We start from the raw sequence: 14,545 nt of genomic DNA, 5'->3' as shown, positions 1-14,545 counted from the left end.
AATCGTTCATTTTTCATGCCCTCCGTGGCCCTTGTCCTTCTTTGGCCGATACCTTCATTTTTGAAGTGTCGGATAATCTTCCATTTTCTCTCTCTGATTACTGTAATATAGAGGATGGTTGCCTAGTTGTACTTCCTCTTAAAACAATAACCACCACCATTAATGCTAATTTTTTTTAATTAATAGCTGAGGATGACCCCTATTTACAGTCAAAACTAGTACTGTCTGAGATTAAATTGTATTGATTAGGTGGGCAATAAACAGTTTTTTTGTAAAAAGTAAGTTAAATCCATCAATGCGGGCCCAACTACAAAATTTATTGTTTATATGGCTGTAACTGTTCCATAAATGAGCTTACTCCAACATGATTTGCAGTAACTTTTCATCTGACATGGGCAGAAAATGCAGACCAGATTTTTTTTTTTTTTTTCAACTTGTCCAGCTATCCGCAAAGGAAGATATTAAATAACTGAAGTGTTTAAGGAAATAGATAGGTATGTATGGTCACTATATGTGACGTAGCTGTTGAGGCTTTCACAGCCTGCAATATAAACAACGTCTGTATTTTCCGAGCTTGTAGGCCATGATCCAGGAACATTAGACATTCCCGACATTTTAGCGAAAACTGTGTTCGGCATTTTGAAGAGTTCCACTGTCTTGGATTGGTACGAAGGTCTCTGTCAGAATAACCCTTGAAAATGCCGAACACAGTTTTTGGTGGAACATCGGAAGTATCAAATGCACCTGGACCACGGCCTACAAGCCCGGAAAATACAGACTTAGGTCATTATATTTGAGTTTGTAAACACCAGGCAAGTAATACAACCCACAAAACTGGCTTTCTAATGACAGTGTTGGTAATGGACATGAAAGATCAAGTGTTCCTGTCAGTTCCTGTTATCAGACGGGAGTGTGACAGGTTTAATTCTGTGAAATCAATTAGGATATTCACATGGTACTCCTAATGGCATCAGTTATAATGACCTGGCACGCTGAGGCAAAATGCTGGTAACCAAGATTGTGTTAGCTTGAAAATGTATCATTTCCAATAACGGACCAATTATATTGGAACTATGATCCTTCGACTGACGATAAATATACTACATCCTTTACTACATGCCAGGGATAGAACTTTTAAGAAAAATTGAAGAACCTCATAGATATTGATCCTGAAGCCCCAGCCAGTTAATTCAACCCCCAAATCCCTGTATCATGACATTAGAGCTTAAGTAGGATTTCAGAGCATTAACTCATTGAAAGAGATTTCTGATGTCAAAGTAGATAAGTTGATGATAGACAACTGTGGTATAGGGGTAGATCCACCTAATCAATACAAGTTTGTTCTCTAAATCATTGTATTATTTACATATATAGATTTGTATTGATTAAGTGGATCTAACCCCATACCACAGAGATTTCTAATGGTCTGAAACAAAGGAATTTTAAGTTATATTTTTCTAGAATTTTACCTCTGCCTCATATGTCAAGCTTCAGATTGCATAACAAGTCCATTTCAGTAACTATGATGTCATCTGTAGCAGTGATAGTTGGTAAAGAATATTTAAAACGACATATTCCCTCTTGCAGATACATGATGTACCTGACGACGTTGAAAGCAGTAGCTCTTCAGTCCACACAGCCATCACCAGTAACAGCAATCCTGTTCAAGAAGAGGTAAATTTATCAGTATATTTTTAAATTTAAATAGCACAGCTGAACATCCGCATAACAATATTTTCACGTCTAAGCTGATACCTCGTTGTTGTGCATAAGACATTTTCCTGCTTGGGTCTGTGATGGCTTGTGCTATCTCACAATGAGAGAGTAGCCATTCTTTGGAAAGTGGAATGCTGCATGATTAATTCAGTTTTAATTGTGTCCGTCTTTACTCTGTTGATCATCATCATCATCATCATCATCATCATTATCAATGTCCCACTCTAGTCGCCCTCTGTTGATGAGGGTGGTTATTATGGATTTCATCTGTTCCAAATGATGGTGTGAGTTTTCATGTAGGTACCAGTTGATATGCGTGGGCTTCCTGTAGACAGTATGGCTTAATGTAATATTGGTGTAAATATTGAAGGAAAATTTTAGTAGTTTTCCCAAGCAATGGTTGTGGATTATGGATGATTAGAAAATACCTACATATTAGTTTTATGTCAGATACAGAGATAAGAGCTTAAAAAGGAACAGAATAACTGCTGAGTGTGGAAAGTGGGGGCATTAGAAAAAGGAGACGAGGACATACATGGAAACACTTACGGACAAGGACAATATCTACATAGTCATACACTGCTGTCTTCAAATATTAATCCCAGTTCTTCTACATCCATCTCTTCTCAGAGCCCAGTGAGCTTATTTCTGCTTACCTGCTTCATCAGGAGGGCGGGCATCAACACTCGTCGAGGGGCCATCTTGACAGATCTTCTGACTTGATGTGGGATAACTATAGGATAAGAAGAAAACCAGATAGAGACAGGAAGAGACAAAGGTAAAGATAAATACTATGAACGCAGGACAAGCAAGCAAGCAAGCAAGCAAGGAGAAAAGTATTCCAATGAGTTATTTATTTACTGTATGGCGGATTGAAGAGGCAAGGACTGCATTCAAGAGAATGACTAAAATCCTCTGAAACAGGGACTTTAATACTAGTCTCCGTCTCGGTTGACTTCTGTGTTAGGTATTCTCTGTCTTACTTGATGGGGCTGAGACACCACCAAAAGGTTTTGATCCTTTGAGAATGTAAACAACTTTATTGCTTAATAGAATATAAACTTCCTGTTCTGCTTGTTCAATACTTCATTAGACAATTCACATTTAAACATTCACTATATAAACGACTACATGTTTTGGCTCGTACTTGACCATCCTCGGCTAGAAAAATACAGTTGTTCTTGAAATGTTACCATATATTTTAGCTTTTAAATTGGCACATTGTTGCTTTCCTCTTCTTCCTCTTTTTCTAACATTTTTCCCACACCTGTGTGGGGTCGCTGTGCAAACTGCGTTGCACATATGGATTTGGCCCTGTTTTTGTACTGCCAGATGCCCTCCCTGACGCCAACCATATATGGAGGAATGTAATCATTATTTTATGTTTCTGTGGTGATTGGTATTATTGTATGTTGTTTGAATATGAAGAGGACAGTGTCGGAATGTACACAAACACCCAGTTCCCGAGCCAGAAGAATTAATCAAAAGCGATTAAAATCCCTGACCCGGGACCCTGTGAACCGAAGGGCAGTACGCTGACCATTCACCCAATGAGTTGGACTGGTACGTTATAGTATTACATTAAAATGTTACAAAAATTTGAAATGTGCATGAATAAATGTAAGTCATTAAAATAAAATAATAATCTCCCATTATTAGATGAATGTTTTAGAGTGACACTGCTTTTTGATGGATTTATGTGGATAAAGAAATGTAAAAGTTTGATGGTTGCTGGAAGAGATCACATTGTAGAATGTTCATTTATGCTGATATTAGATCTGAGAACCTTATTGTCAATAAGAAAGCCTGTGAAGTTTTTGTTATTGTTGATAAAATTAAGAAGGTCTTCTTAAATAGGTTGTATGACCATTCTGTCCTCCAGCACCTGTTGTTGTAGTGATCAGGTTTATCTATTGTAGTAGGCTAGTAATCACATTCTTCTACGTCGGTTCATTCTTTCGTTATCAGTTACTGTATTTGCACATGAATTGCAACCAAGAATTTTCACTAGCAGGTAGCAGACACAGGGATGTATGGCAGGATGATTAAGGAGGTAATGATTTTGCTCTGGTGTTAACAATTTCTGCTGGTCGGTCAGTGCACTAGAGTATGATATTCAATTATGTAATGTTGAATTAGCTGTCTTTGAAGACATCTCTCCTATTTTCCTGCAGAAACGGAGGCTAGAAATAATCCCTGTCCACCTTAGTGGGAAGGGCAGTGGGATAAGAGTAATAATTTTGTCCTGTTCAGAGGCTACTGTATCAAGACAAATTTTCAGGTAAGAATGCCAATTGGTTAAAATGTCACTGTTTTCTTTTCAGATTAGTGATAAGCCTCAAGACGCAGAGGATAGTGACGTTCCTGGCACCCACGATATTACCAGTAGGGAATGTTCTACTGAAGGACAAGTATGAATCTTGAAATATCTTTACATTGTGAAAATAATTTTGTTACTTTGTCAACTTGGAATAATTAACAAAATATACATATAAGGATCTTCAGTTAATAGTTTCTGCTAAGGAAGAGAAATGCTCAAACAAGTGACAATATCAAGTCATATTACGGAGAGAAAGGAGCGCAGTGACAAGAAGAAAGAGTAAACAAGGCATTTATCCTTATCCTCCGAGAGGAGCTCTTTGTTTCTTTTTGGCGGGGAGGGGGGTCAGTATCAACGGTTGTTGAGAGATCCTCTACATCAGTGGTGGCATGTAAAGCTATACACTAAAAAGCAAATATCACCGTCCTATTGTCTTTTTTTTAATCGCTCATTACTGCTGTCAACATGACTAGTTACATATTGAAATCACCAGGCATAACCATCAACAAACTAATCTCAGTGTAAGTATCAGTAATGGAGGTTCCCTTACCCAAATAAACGATCAATTAAGATATTCATAATTAAGTCAATTTTCAAGGTCAATGAGGAATTAAGGAAATGCACACTTTCTCTCAACCTCACTTCATTTTATGTTATATATTTCTGGATTTATTTTGATATAAGCATTACTATAACCGTATTCTTCGGTGTTTGCCTGGTTTAAATAATTCAGCTCCCTTCTTGAAATTTGCTATTTGTTGTCACACTGAAGTGAAACCACACTTCAATAATACACACAAGCAAATATATTACATGTACTTATGCTGTAAGCCAAGAAGAATACACAAAGGCTAAGTCTGCAAACCGTACCAAAGTTATGACGTGACAAGGTTAGGTTAGGTTGATAATGAAATTTCCTTCCATTTGAACTTAACTGATCTTTATAGAGGGGGGTAATGTTGGTTTCCGTTACAGAGGAGTGCTTGCACATTTTTCTTGCTTCTTATACATCCTAATTGAATTATCTACATGCAAATTGGACGAAATAAGACCGTATTAATAAAATGCTACATTCGTCATGTAATACCAACTACGTTATTAAATGCATTATTCGAATGTGCTACAATTCTACGCTGACTTAGTTAGAAGGGATGAGGAGGTAGACGATGGAGAGAATGAATCTCCTCCTCCTTATTTCAATCCATGAGTGATTGGGAATGAATTTGATACTGAGTTCCCATGAAGAACCTGTCCAGACATGCCATCATGAAGAGCTTGAACCAGTTCCACATAACGTTCATGACATCCAAAATGTCTCCACATAGCAGATCTTGGTACTGAATCAAAGGCTTTTTCCAAATCATAGAAAACCAAATATAGAGGCTGCTATTGTTCTCTGCATTTTTCCTGTAGCAGGAGAAAGAGTAAGGTTGTACCCTTAGTGTATAGGCTTACATGGAGGAAGGTATATTCAAAATGTGGTATGCGTACCGCTAGGGGTACGCGAGTCATCTCAAGGGGTGCACAAATTTATCATCGCTTCTAAATTTTTTCACTGAGCAGTTCAGAAAAGAATCAAGACTACTCATTTTCAATAAAATCTTGTTTTTATTTACAGTAGTGTTCTTCTCTACCACTACACAGATTCCCCTTTCTGAACTATTCATTCTAAAATATGTGTCAGTTTGTACCTCCCAATGACTAGGTATGTAAAATTACTCAGTTATGCTGCATTGCTTGTTTTATTTTTTGTTTCAAAAGCACACTCATTTGTTTTATTTTTTGTTTCAAAAATACACTCATTTGTTTTATTTTTTGTTTCAAAAATACTCTCATATGTTTTATTTTTTGCTTCAAAAATACCCTCATTCAATTTTTTGTTTCAAAAATACACTCATATGTTTTATTTTTTGCTTCAAAAATACACTCATTTGTTTTATTTTTTGCTTCAAAAATACACTCATTTGTTTTATTTTTTGCTTCAAAAATACACTCATATGTTTCATTTTTTGTTTCAAAAATACTCTCATATGTTTTATTTTTTGCTTCAAAAATACTCTCATATGTTTTATTTTTTGCTTCAAAAATACACTCATATATTTTATTTTTTGCTTCAAAAATACACTCATATGTTTCATTTTTTGTTTCAAAAATACTCTCATATGTTTTATTTTTGCTTCAAAAATACACTCATTTGTTTCATTTTTTGCTTCAAAAATACTCTCATATGCTTTATTTTTTGCTTCAAAAATACTCTCATATGTTTTATTTTTTGCTTCAAAAATATAATCAATTGTTTTATTGTTTGATTAAAAAAATACACTGATATGTTTATTTTTTGCTTCAAAAATACCCTCATTCAATTTTTTGTTTCAAAAATACACTCATATGTTTTATTTTTTGCTTCAAAAATACACTCATTTGTTTTATTTTTTGCTTCAAAAATACTCTCGTATGTTTTATTTTTTGCTTCAAAATTACACTCATTCAATTTTTTGTTTCAAAAATACACTCATATGTTTTATTTTTTGCTTCAAAAATACTCATTTGTTTTATTTTTTGCTTCAAAAATACTCTCATATGTTTTATTTTTTGCTTCAAAAATACACTCATTTGTTTTATTTTTTGCTTCAAAAATACACTCATTTGTTTTTTTGTTTCAAAAATACACTCATTTGTTTTTTTGTTTCAAAAATACACTCATTTGTTTTTTTGTTTTTTTCAAAATACACTCATTCATTTCAGTTTTTTCAGTAGCAGTGTATGTAATACAATAGTAATTGTTGCATTAATAATACTCGTGTATATATATCTTTGCCAGGCAGTGAAATCTTGTAATTCCACTCACGAGGAAAGCGTTCCTCCATCTGTCTTGTGAAGGCTTGTCGCATTCCCTAAGAAGGGAACAGAAGACACTAATGGTTGAATAATTGGGCTATCATTAAGCAATGAAAATGGCAGGAACAGTTCTCCGGCCATTGCTGACCGCTCACTTTTATGCTTCTACTGTAAACTTCACTCCGAAGGAGTTACGAGGTTTCCTTTGCCCAGCAAAGATTATTAAATACAATACATTATTGCTGTTATTGGGGAACAGGGTAGTGTAGCGGCTTAGCTGCTTGCCTGTCATCCCGGCGACTGTGGTTTGATTCCCGGTGTTGATGGGGTGGAGTAATCCTGTGGTGTCAGGAAAAGGCATGCGACCATAAATCCCTGGCCACAACTATTTCATGTCTCAGTGCGTGCAGGGATCCTGAGCAAGCGGGATAAGCTGCGGAAGTTGATGACGATGATTATGATGATACTATCATCATCATATGCATTTTCCTGCTGTTGGCCACGTCTGCTTGGAACATAATCCTCTCCATCTCCTCTTGTCTTCTCACCACTTCTTCCTCTTCACTCTTGCCTAGTACTCTCCTCTCTACTCCTTTTATCCACCTGTCTCTTGCTCATTTTCCTGTTATCTCCGTTTCATGCATCCTCCTCAGTATTCTTTCCTCTATCATTCTCTTCATGTGTCCGTAACATCTAAGTCTAGATGCCTCTACCTGTTCTGCAGTGGCTCTTCTTTTACTATATCTCTAACTTTCTCGTTTCTCATCTTATCCATTCTTGTCACTCCTATCCTGGTTCTCAGAAATTTTATTTCACTTGCCTGTATCCTGTAGCTCATTCCACATTAAGAAACGGTATTTCTCATATGGACCTACAAGGAGTGAACATACTTTCTCTGAGACACCCATAATTCCTTGTGATTAAGGGATATTATACTGTACTTTGTAAGGTATTATGAAAAAAAGATAAAATAGATGAGGCATTTTTGCTCGCGAATTATTAAAATAACTACATAACATTTTCTTTTTCATAAATACATTTTAGAAAGGGTATTTACCCTAAAATGGCAGTGGGCAGGCCATGTTGCTCGGAGAACTGATGGTAGGTGGACAAAGCTTGTGCTTGAGTGGTGTCCGAAAGATCATCTCAGACCAAGGGGAAGACCACCGGACAGATGGGATAAAGACATCCGGAAGATTACTGGGATCAATTGGCAGAACATCGCTCAAGACCGTCCCAGATGGAGAGACCTCATGAAAACCTACCTTGCTTTGGACTTAAAGAGGCCACATCGTAAAAACGATTGAATATGGCTGATAGTGATAGTGATATACATTTGTGGGGGAAGGGAAGCTCAACGACTGTAACAGCCATCGCTTCGTTGCCTTCCTTCATTTTCCTTCTTCTGTATTGTTCTGGTACAAGCCCCGTGTATTCCCTCACTCTGCGAACCGCAGGCAACTCATTTCTGTAGTGAAGTCATCTACAGTATTTATTTGTTGCATCTGTTTTCTAGCCTTTATTGCTGGAAAAATTTATTAAATGCAATTAAATGCATCCCTGATCCCTCAAGCCCATAAAATTATATGTCTATTTTCTCCCCCAATTTACCTTACACTTCAATGATAAGGTTTTTTGTGCCGTAGTTTACCCCTAATTCTGTACAAACCAAAAAATAGCTCCTGTAACCCCCATCCCCTTTAGTTCTTGAAATTAATTTGTAGCTTAGTTTCTTCCACCTTTTATCTTGAACTTAAATACTGAATTTCACAAATTTATGTGCCGCCATTTTCCTATGATGGCATTGAGCAGAACCGTTCGATATGGCAACCCTATTTTCTTGACATGGAATGAGCTATAGTCACGACTGTCTGCCTCATTAGCCAAGTTTCAGTTGTATATATCAGAATAGGAATGTAGTATGCCCTGTATATCACTCTTTTGCTTCTCTGAGGAACATCCTTGCTCCAAACCAGGCTTCTGACACTTTTCAGGAACGCTCCTGCTTGTCTTCGACCTCAGGTATTTCCTTATCACTTCTTATTTGGCATCCAGCAACAATTATTTCTTTTATTTTTGGTATAAACGCAATTTACTCGTACTTCAGGGGTATGAAGGTAAAACAGTTGAATTTTGGGGGACGCCAACCAAAAAGTTTGAATACCTTTGCTCTAGACCAGCGATGTGCAGATGCTGGGAAACTGGCAGCAATCACATTGCATTGACATAAGGGTGTGACATACAGTCCACCATGCTCTATATGACAGTAGTACAGTAGATATTCTCAGATACCATAATAAAGCTTACTGCAGAAGCAGAGGCTCTTGACTTCATTTCAAAATGAATGGAAGGATATTATCATTTAGACTTTCATGGACTGAACTCGATAGCTGCAGTCGCTTAAATGCGCCCAGTATCCAGTATTCGGGAGATAGTAGGTTCGAATCCCACTGCCGGCAGCCCTGAAAATGGTTTTCCGTGGTTTCCCATTTTCACACCAGGCAAATGCTGGGGCTGTACCTTAATTAAGGCCACGGCCGCTTCCTTCCCACTCCTAGCCCTTCCCTGTCCCATTGTCGCCATAAGACCTATCTGTGTCGGTGCGATGTAAAGCAGCTAGCAAAAAAAAAAGACTTTCATGGCCCATGTAACTATTCATGAAGTATATTTTGGGCTTATGCCATGTAATTAATTATAAACACACTCTACGTGTTTCAAAAGGAACCTTGCCTTTCTTCATCAGGAGACAATAGAGAAATGAAACGACGCATTAAAGGTTGCTAGGAGAATGTAACAAGGAACTTAAAATGGTGCCATAAGATGTAAAAGGGACGCCATTTTAGCCCCATGCTAGAGACAACGAATGGCAGCAGTAAAGCATCATTCTCTAATGGTTCTGATAATAGGGCGCCATGATTCACTGAGGTTGTAGCCTGTTTCGCAGTTGAAATTATCTGGGTTTTACGTATTTCAACCGCTTCCCTGATAATTCTTGGGTGATATTGCTTTATACGGGCAAGAACATCCACTTCTTGGAACAAGACATTACCAGGTGTTAAGGCATGATCAGCAACAGCTGATTTATCAGGTTGGTTGAGTCTGATATACTTGGTATGTTCTCTGATGTAAGTACATACTGTTCTCGAAGTCTGCCCAACATAAACCTTGCCACAAGTACAGGGAACTCTGTAGATACCAGGTTATTGCAATTGGCAAACTATCCTTAGTTGGTCGCAGGAGTTGCCTAATCGTAATTGATGTTCCAAAAACAGTTCGTACAGGGTACCTATGTAAGATTTTAGCAATATGATCCGTCGTGTTATGTACACTGACTGAGCAAATGTCATGGGATAGTGGAGCACTGATGCGGAGGTGTGTGATCTGCGCACCACATGCCCCCTGTGCCAGCGGCAGTTGTATAGGAGACCTTGTGAGCAGTGGTTGTGCATGTGACAGGTGTAACATGGAACGTCGTCGGGAGCTGACACCGTTCGAATGGGGTATGGTGATACCAATATAAATGGTCCGTTATTGGACATTATAAATTTTCCTGCTAACTCATTCTTGGTTGCCAGCGTTTTGCCCTCGTGTACCAGGGTGGGCTCATCAGTTGGTACCTAGCACACCTACCAATACGCTGGCTAGTGCATACCGTGGAGGCCACTGCGTAGGCTAACTGGAGCCACCGGCAGTGCCAATGCACTAAGAGACTTTGTCTCATCAGCAAAAATTGATGCCTGCTTGGCCATCAGATGATATAGATGTTAATTCCCATAGGGAATCTGAAATATTTGTCCTGAATGAGTGAATTTATAATACCAATATAAATGGTCCGTTATTGGACATTATAAATTTTCCTGCTAACTCATTCTTGGTTGCCAGCGTTTCGCCCTCGTGTACTAGGGTGGGCTCATCAGTTGGTACCTAGCACACCTACCTATACGCTGGCTAGTGCATACCGTGGAGGCCACTGCGTAGGCTAACTGGAGCCACCGGCAGTGCCAATGCACTAAGAGACTTTGTCTCATCAGCAAAAATTGATGCCTGCTTGGCCATCAGATGATATAGATGTTAATTCCCATAGGGAATCTGAAATATTTGTCCTGAATGAGTAAATTTATAATACCAATATAAATGGTCCGTTATTGGACATTATAAATTTTCCTGCTAACTCATTCTTGGTTGCCAGCGTTTCGCCCTCGTGTACTAGGGTGGGCTCATCAGTTGGTACCTAGCACACCTACCAATACGCTGGCTAGTGCATACCGTGGAGGCCACTGCGTAGGCTAACTGGAGCCACCGGCAGTGCCAATGCACTAAGAGACTTTGTCTCATCAGCAAAAATTGATGCCTGCTTGGCCATCAGATGATATAGATGTTAATTCCCATAGGGAATCTGAAATATTTGTCCTGAATGAGTAAATTTATAATACCAATATAAATGGTCCGTTATTGGACATTATAAATTTTCCTGCTAACTCATTCTTGGTTGCCAGCGTTTCGCCCTCGTGTACCAGGGTGGGCTCATCAGTTGGTACCTAGCACACCTACCAATACGCTGGCTAGTGCATACCGTGGAGGCCACTGCGTAGGCTAACTGGAGCCACCGGCAGTGCCAATGCACTAAGAGACTTTGTCTCATCAGCAAAAATTGATGCCTGCTTGGCCATCAGATGACATAGATGTTAATTCCCATAGGGAATCTGAAATATTTGTCCTGAATGAGTAAATTTATAATACCAATATAAATGGTCCGTTATTGGACATTATAAATTTTCCTGCTAACTCATTCTTGGTTGCCAGCGTTTCGCCCTCGTGTACTAGGGTGGGCTCATCAGTTGGTACCTAGCACACCTACCAATACGCTGGCTAGTGCATACCGTGGAGGCCACTGCGTAGGCTAACTGGAGCCACCGGCAGTGCCAATGCACTAAGAGACTTTGTCTCATCAGCAAAAATTGATGCCTGCTTGGCCATCAGATGATATAGATGTTAATTCCCATAGGGAATCTGAAATATTTGTCCTGAATGAGTAAATTTATAATACCATTATAAATGGTCCGTTATTGGACATTATAAATTTTCCTGCTAACTCATTCTTGGTTGCCAGCGTTTCGCCCTCGTGTACCAGGGTGGGCTCATCAGTTGGTACCTAGCACACCTACCAATACGCTGGCTAGTGCATACCGTGGAGGCCACTGCGTAGGCAAACTGGAGCCACCGGCAGTGCCAATGCACTAAGAGACTTTGTCTCATCAGCAAAAATTGATGCCTGCTTGGCCATCAGATGATATAGATGTTAATTCCCATAGGGAATCTGAAATATTTGTCCTGAATGAGTAAATTTATAATACCAATATAAATGGTCCATTATTGGACATTATAAATTTTCCTGCTAACTCATTCTTGGTTGCCAGCGTTTCGCCCTCGTGTACTAGGGTGGGTTCATCAGTTGGTACCTAGCACACCTACCAATACGCTGGCTAGTGCATACCGTGGAGGCCACTGCGTAGGCTAACTGGAGCCACCGGCAGTGCCAATGCACTAAGAGACATTGTCTCATCAACAAAAATTGATGCCTGCTTGGCCATCAGATGATATAGATGTTAATTCCCATAGGAAATCTGAAATATTTGTCCTGAATGAGTAAATTTATAATACCAATATAAATGGTCCGTTATTGGACATTATAAATTTTCCTGCTAACTCATTCTTGGTTGCCAGCGTTTCTCCCTCGTGTACTAGGGTGGGCTCATCAGTTGGTACCTAGCACACCTACCAATACGCTGGCTAGTGCATACCGTGGAGGCCACTGCGTAGGCTAACTGGAGCCACCGGCAGTGCCAATGCACTAAGAGACTTTGTCTCATCAGCAAAAATTGATGCCTGCTTGACCATCAGATGATATAGATGTTAATTCCAATAGGGAATCTGAAATATTTGTCCTGAATGAGTAAATTTATAATACCAATATAAATGGTCCGTTATTGGACATTATAAATTTTCCTGCTAACTCATTCTTGGTTGCCAGCGTTTTGCCCTCGTGTACTAGGGTGGGCTCATCAGTTGGTACCTAGCACACCTACCAATACGCTGGCTAGTGCATACCGTGGAGGCCACTGCGTAGGCTAACTGGAGCCACTGGAAAATGTATAATGTCCAATAACGGACCATTTATATTGGTATTATAAATTTACTCATTCAGGACAAATATTTCAGATTCCCTATGGGAATTAACATCTATATCATCTGATGGCCAAGCAGGCATCAATTTTTGCTGATGAGACAAAGTCTCTTAGTGCATTGGCACTGCCGGTGGCTCCAGTTAGCCTACGCAGTGGCCTCCACGGTATGCACTAGCCAGCGTATTGGTAGGTGTGCTAGGTACCAACTGATGAGCCCACCCTAGTACATGAGGGCGAAACGCTGGCAACCAAGAATGAGTTAGCAGGAAAATTTATAATGTGCAATAAGGGACCATTTATATTGGTATTATAAATTTACTCATTCAGGACAAATATTTCAGATTCCCTATGGGAATTAACATCTATATCATGGGGTATGGTGGTCGGTGCCCGACGAATGGGAAGTGCGATTTCGGAAGTGGTGTGGGAATTTGGCTTCACACGATCAACCGTGTCCAGGGTGTATCGTGAATGGTTGAATGTGGGTGTCACTGTCCACAACAAACGAACGACCGGCCATCCAGCCACTCTCGATGACCGTGACCGGCGACATCTGAGACGGATTGTCAATCGTGACAGACGGGCAACCGTGTAACAAATCACAGGCCGTACTAGACATGTCTCCCAGTGAACAATCCGTAGGAACATGGGTTCTATGGGATATGGGAGCCGGCGCCGCACACGGGTGCCACTGTTAACCCAACATCATCGGGCACAACAATGCGCATTTGTCGCCAGTCACTAGGGATTGACGCTGGAACAATGACGTAATGTGATATGGTCGGACAAATCACGATTTCAACTGCACCATGCTGATGGGAGACACTGTGTATGGCACAGACCACATGAAGCGATGTATCCCGCCTGCCTCGAAAGTGTGGTCCAGGGCACTGGTGTCTCTGTCATGGTCTGGGGTATATTTTCCTGGTATGGAATGGGCCCCCTAGTTGTTCTGGAAGACACTTTGAATGGTACGCGGTATGTTCAGCTGCTCGGAGACCATCTCCACCCATTTTGGGCCTTCCAGCGCCCAGACGGTTCTGCGGTGTTTCAAGATGATAACGCGCCACCACATCGCTCCCACGTCGCCCGGGAATGGTTCCAGGAACATGCAGCGGAGGTCCAATGACTGCCATGGCCACCCAGGAGCCCCGATATGAACCCTATCGAGCATAACTGGGATGTCCTGGAACGCAGGCTCCGTGCCATGGATCCTGCACCCACGAACAGACCAGCATTGGCGGCCACTCTGCAAACGATTTGGTGTCAGCTGCGTCCAGAGGACTACCAGGGACTTATCGACTCACTTCCACGGCGTCTCACTGCAGTTCGTAGGACCAGAGGAGGCCCCACACGCTATTAGGTGACTATCCCATGACATTTGCTAAGTCAGTGTATGTAAGGTAGGTGAGTAGTTCCTTTTACATCTTTTTCCTTAACAGACGTCCGATTATGCGTCGATTTCAGAACCGTTGAGATCAAAGCT

At 40.0% G+C, this 14,545-nt stretch overlaps 1 protein-coding gene across 2 annotated transcripts in view; it reads left to right on the top strand.

Moving 5' to 3' along the window:
- LOC136884298 (uncharacterized) overlaps positions 1-4,266 on the top strand; it is a 32,214-nt gene extending 27,948 nt beyond the window's left edge. For both annotated transcript variants that reach the window (XM_067156371.2, XM_067156370.2), the window contains 2 exons: positions 1,588-1,674; positions 4,041-4,266. In XM_067156371.2, coding sequence (XP_067012472.2) covers positions 1,588-1,674; positions 4,041-4,133 — 180 coding nt within the window. In that variant the 3' untranslated portion in view covers positions 4,134-4,266. The remainder of the gene's footprint in view (positions 1-1,587; positions 1,675-4,040) is intronic.
- The last annotated feature ends 10,279 nt before the right edge of the window (positions 4,267-14,545 follow it).

This window comes from Anabrus simplex, chromosome 12, assembly GCF_040414725.1.
Source record: "Anabrus simplex isolate iqAnaSimp1 chromosome 12, ASM4041472v1, whole genome shotgun sequence".
In the NCBI taxonomy this organism is placed as follows: domain Eukaryota; kingdom Metazoa; phylum Arthropoda; class Insecta; order Orthoptera; family Tettigoniidae; genus Anabrus; species Anabrus simplex.
Note: the sequence above shows the minus strand (reverse complement) of the source record. Positions and strands in the feature narration are given on the sequence as shown.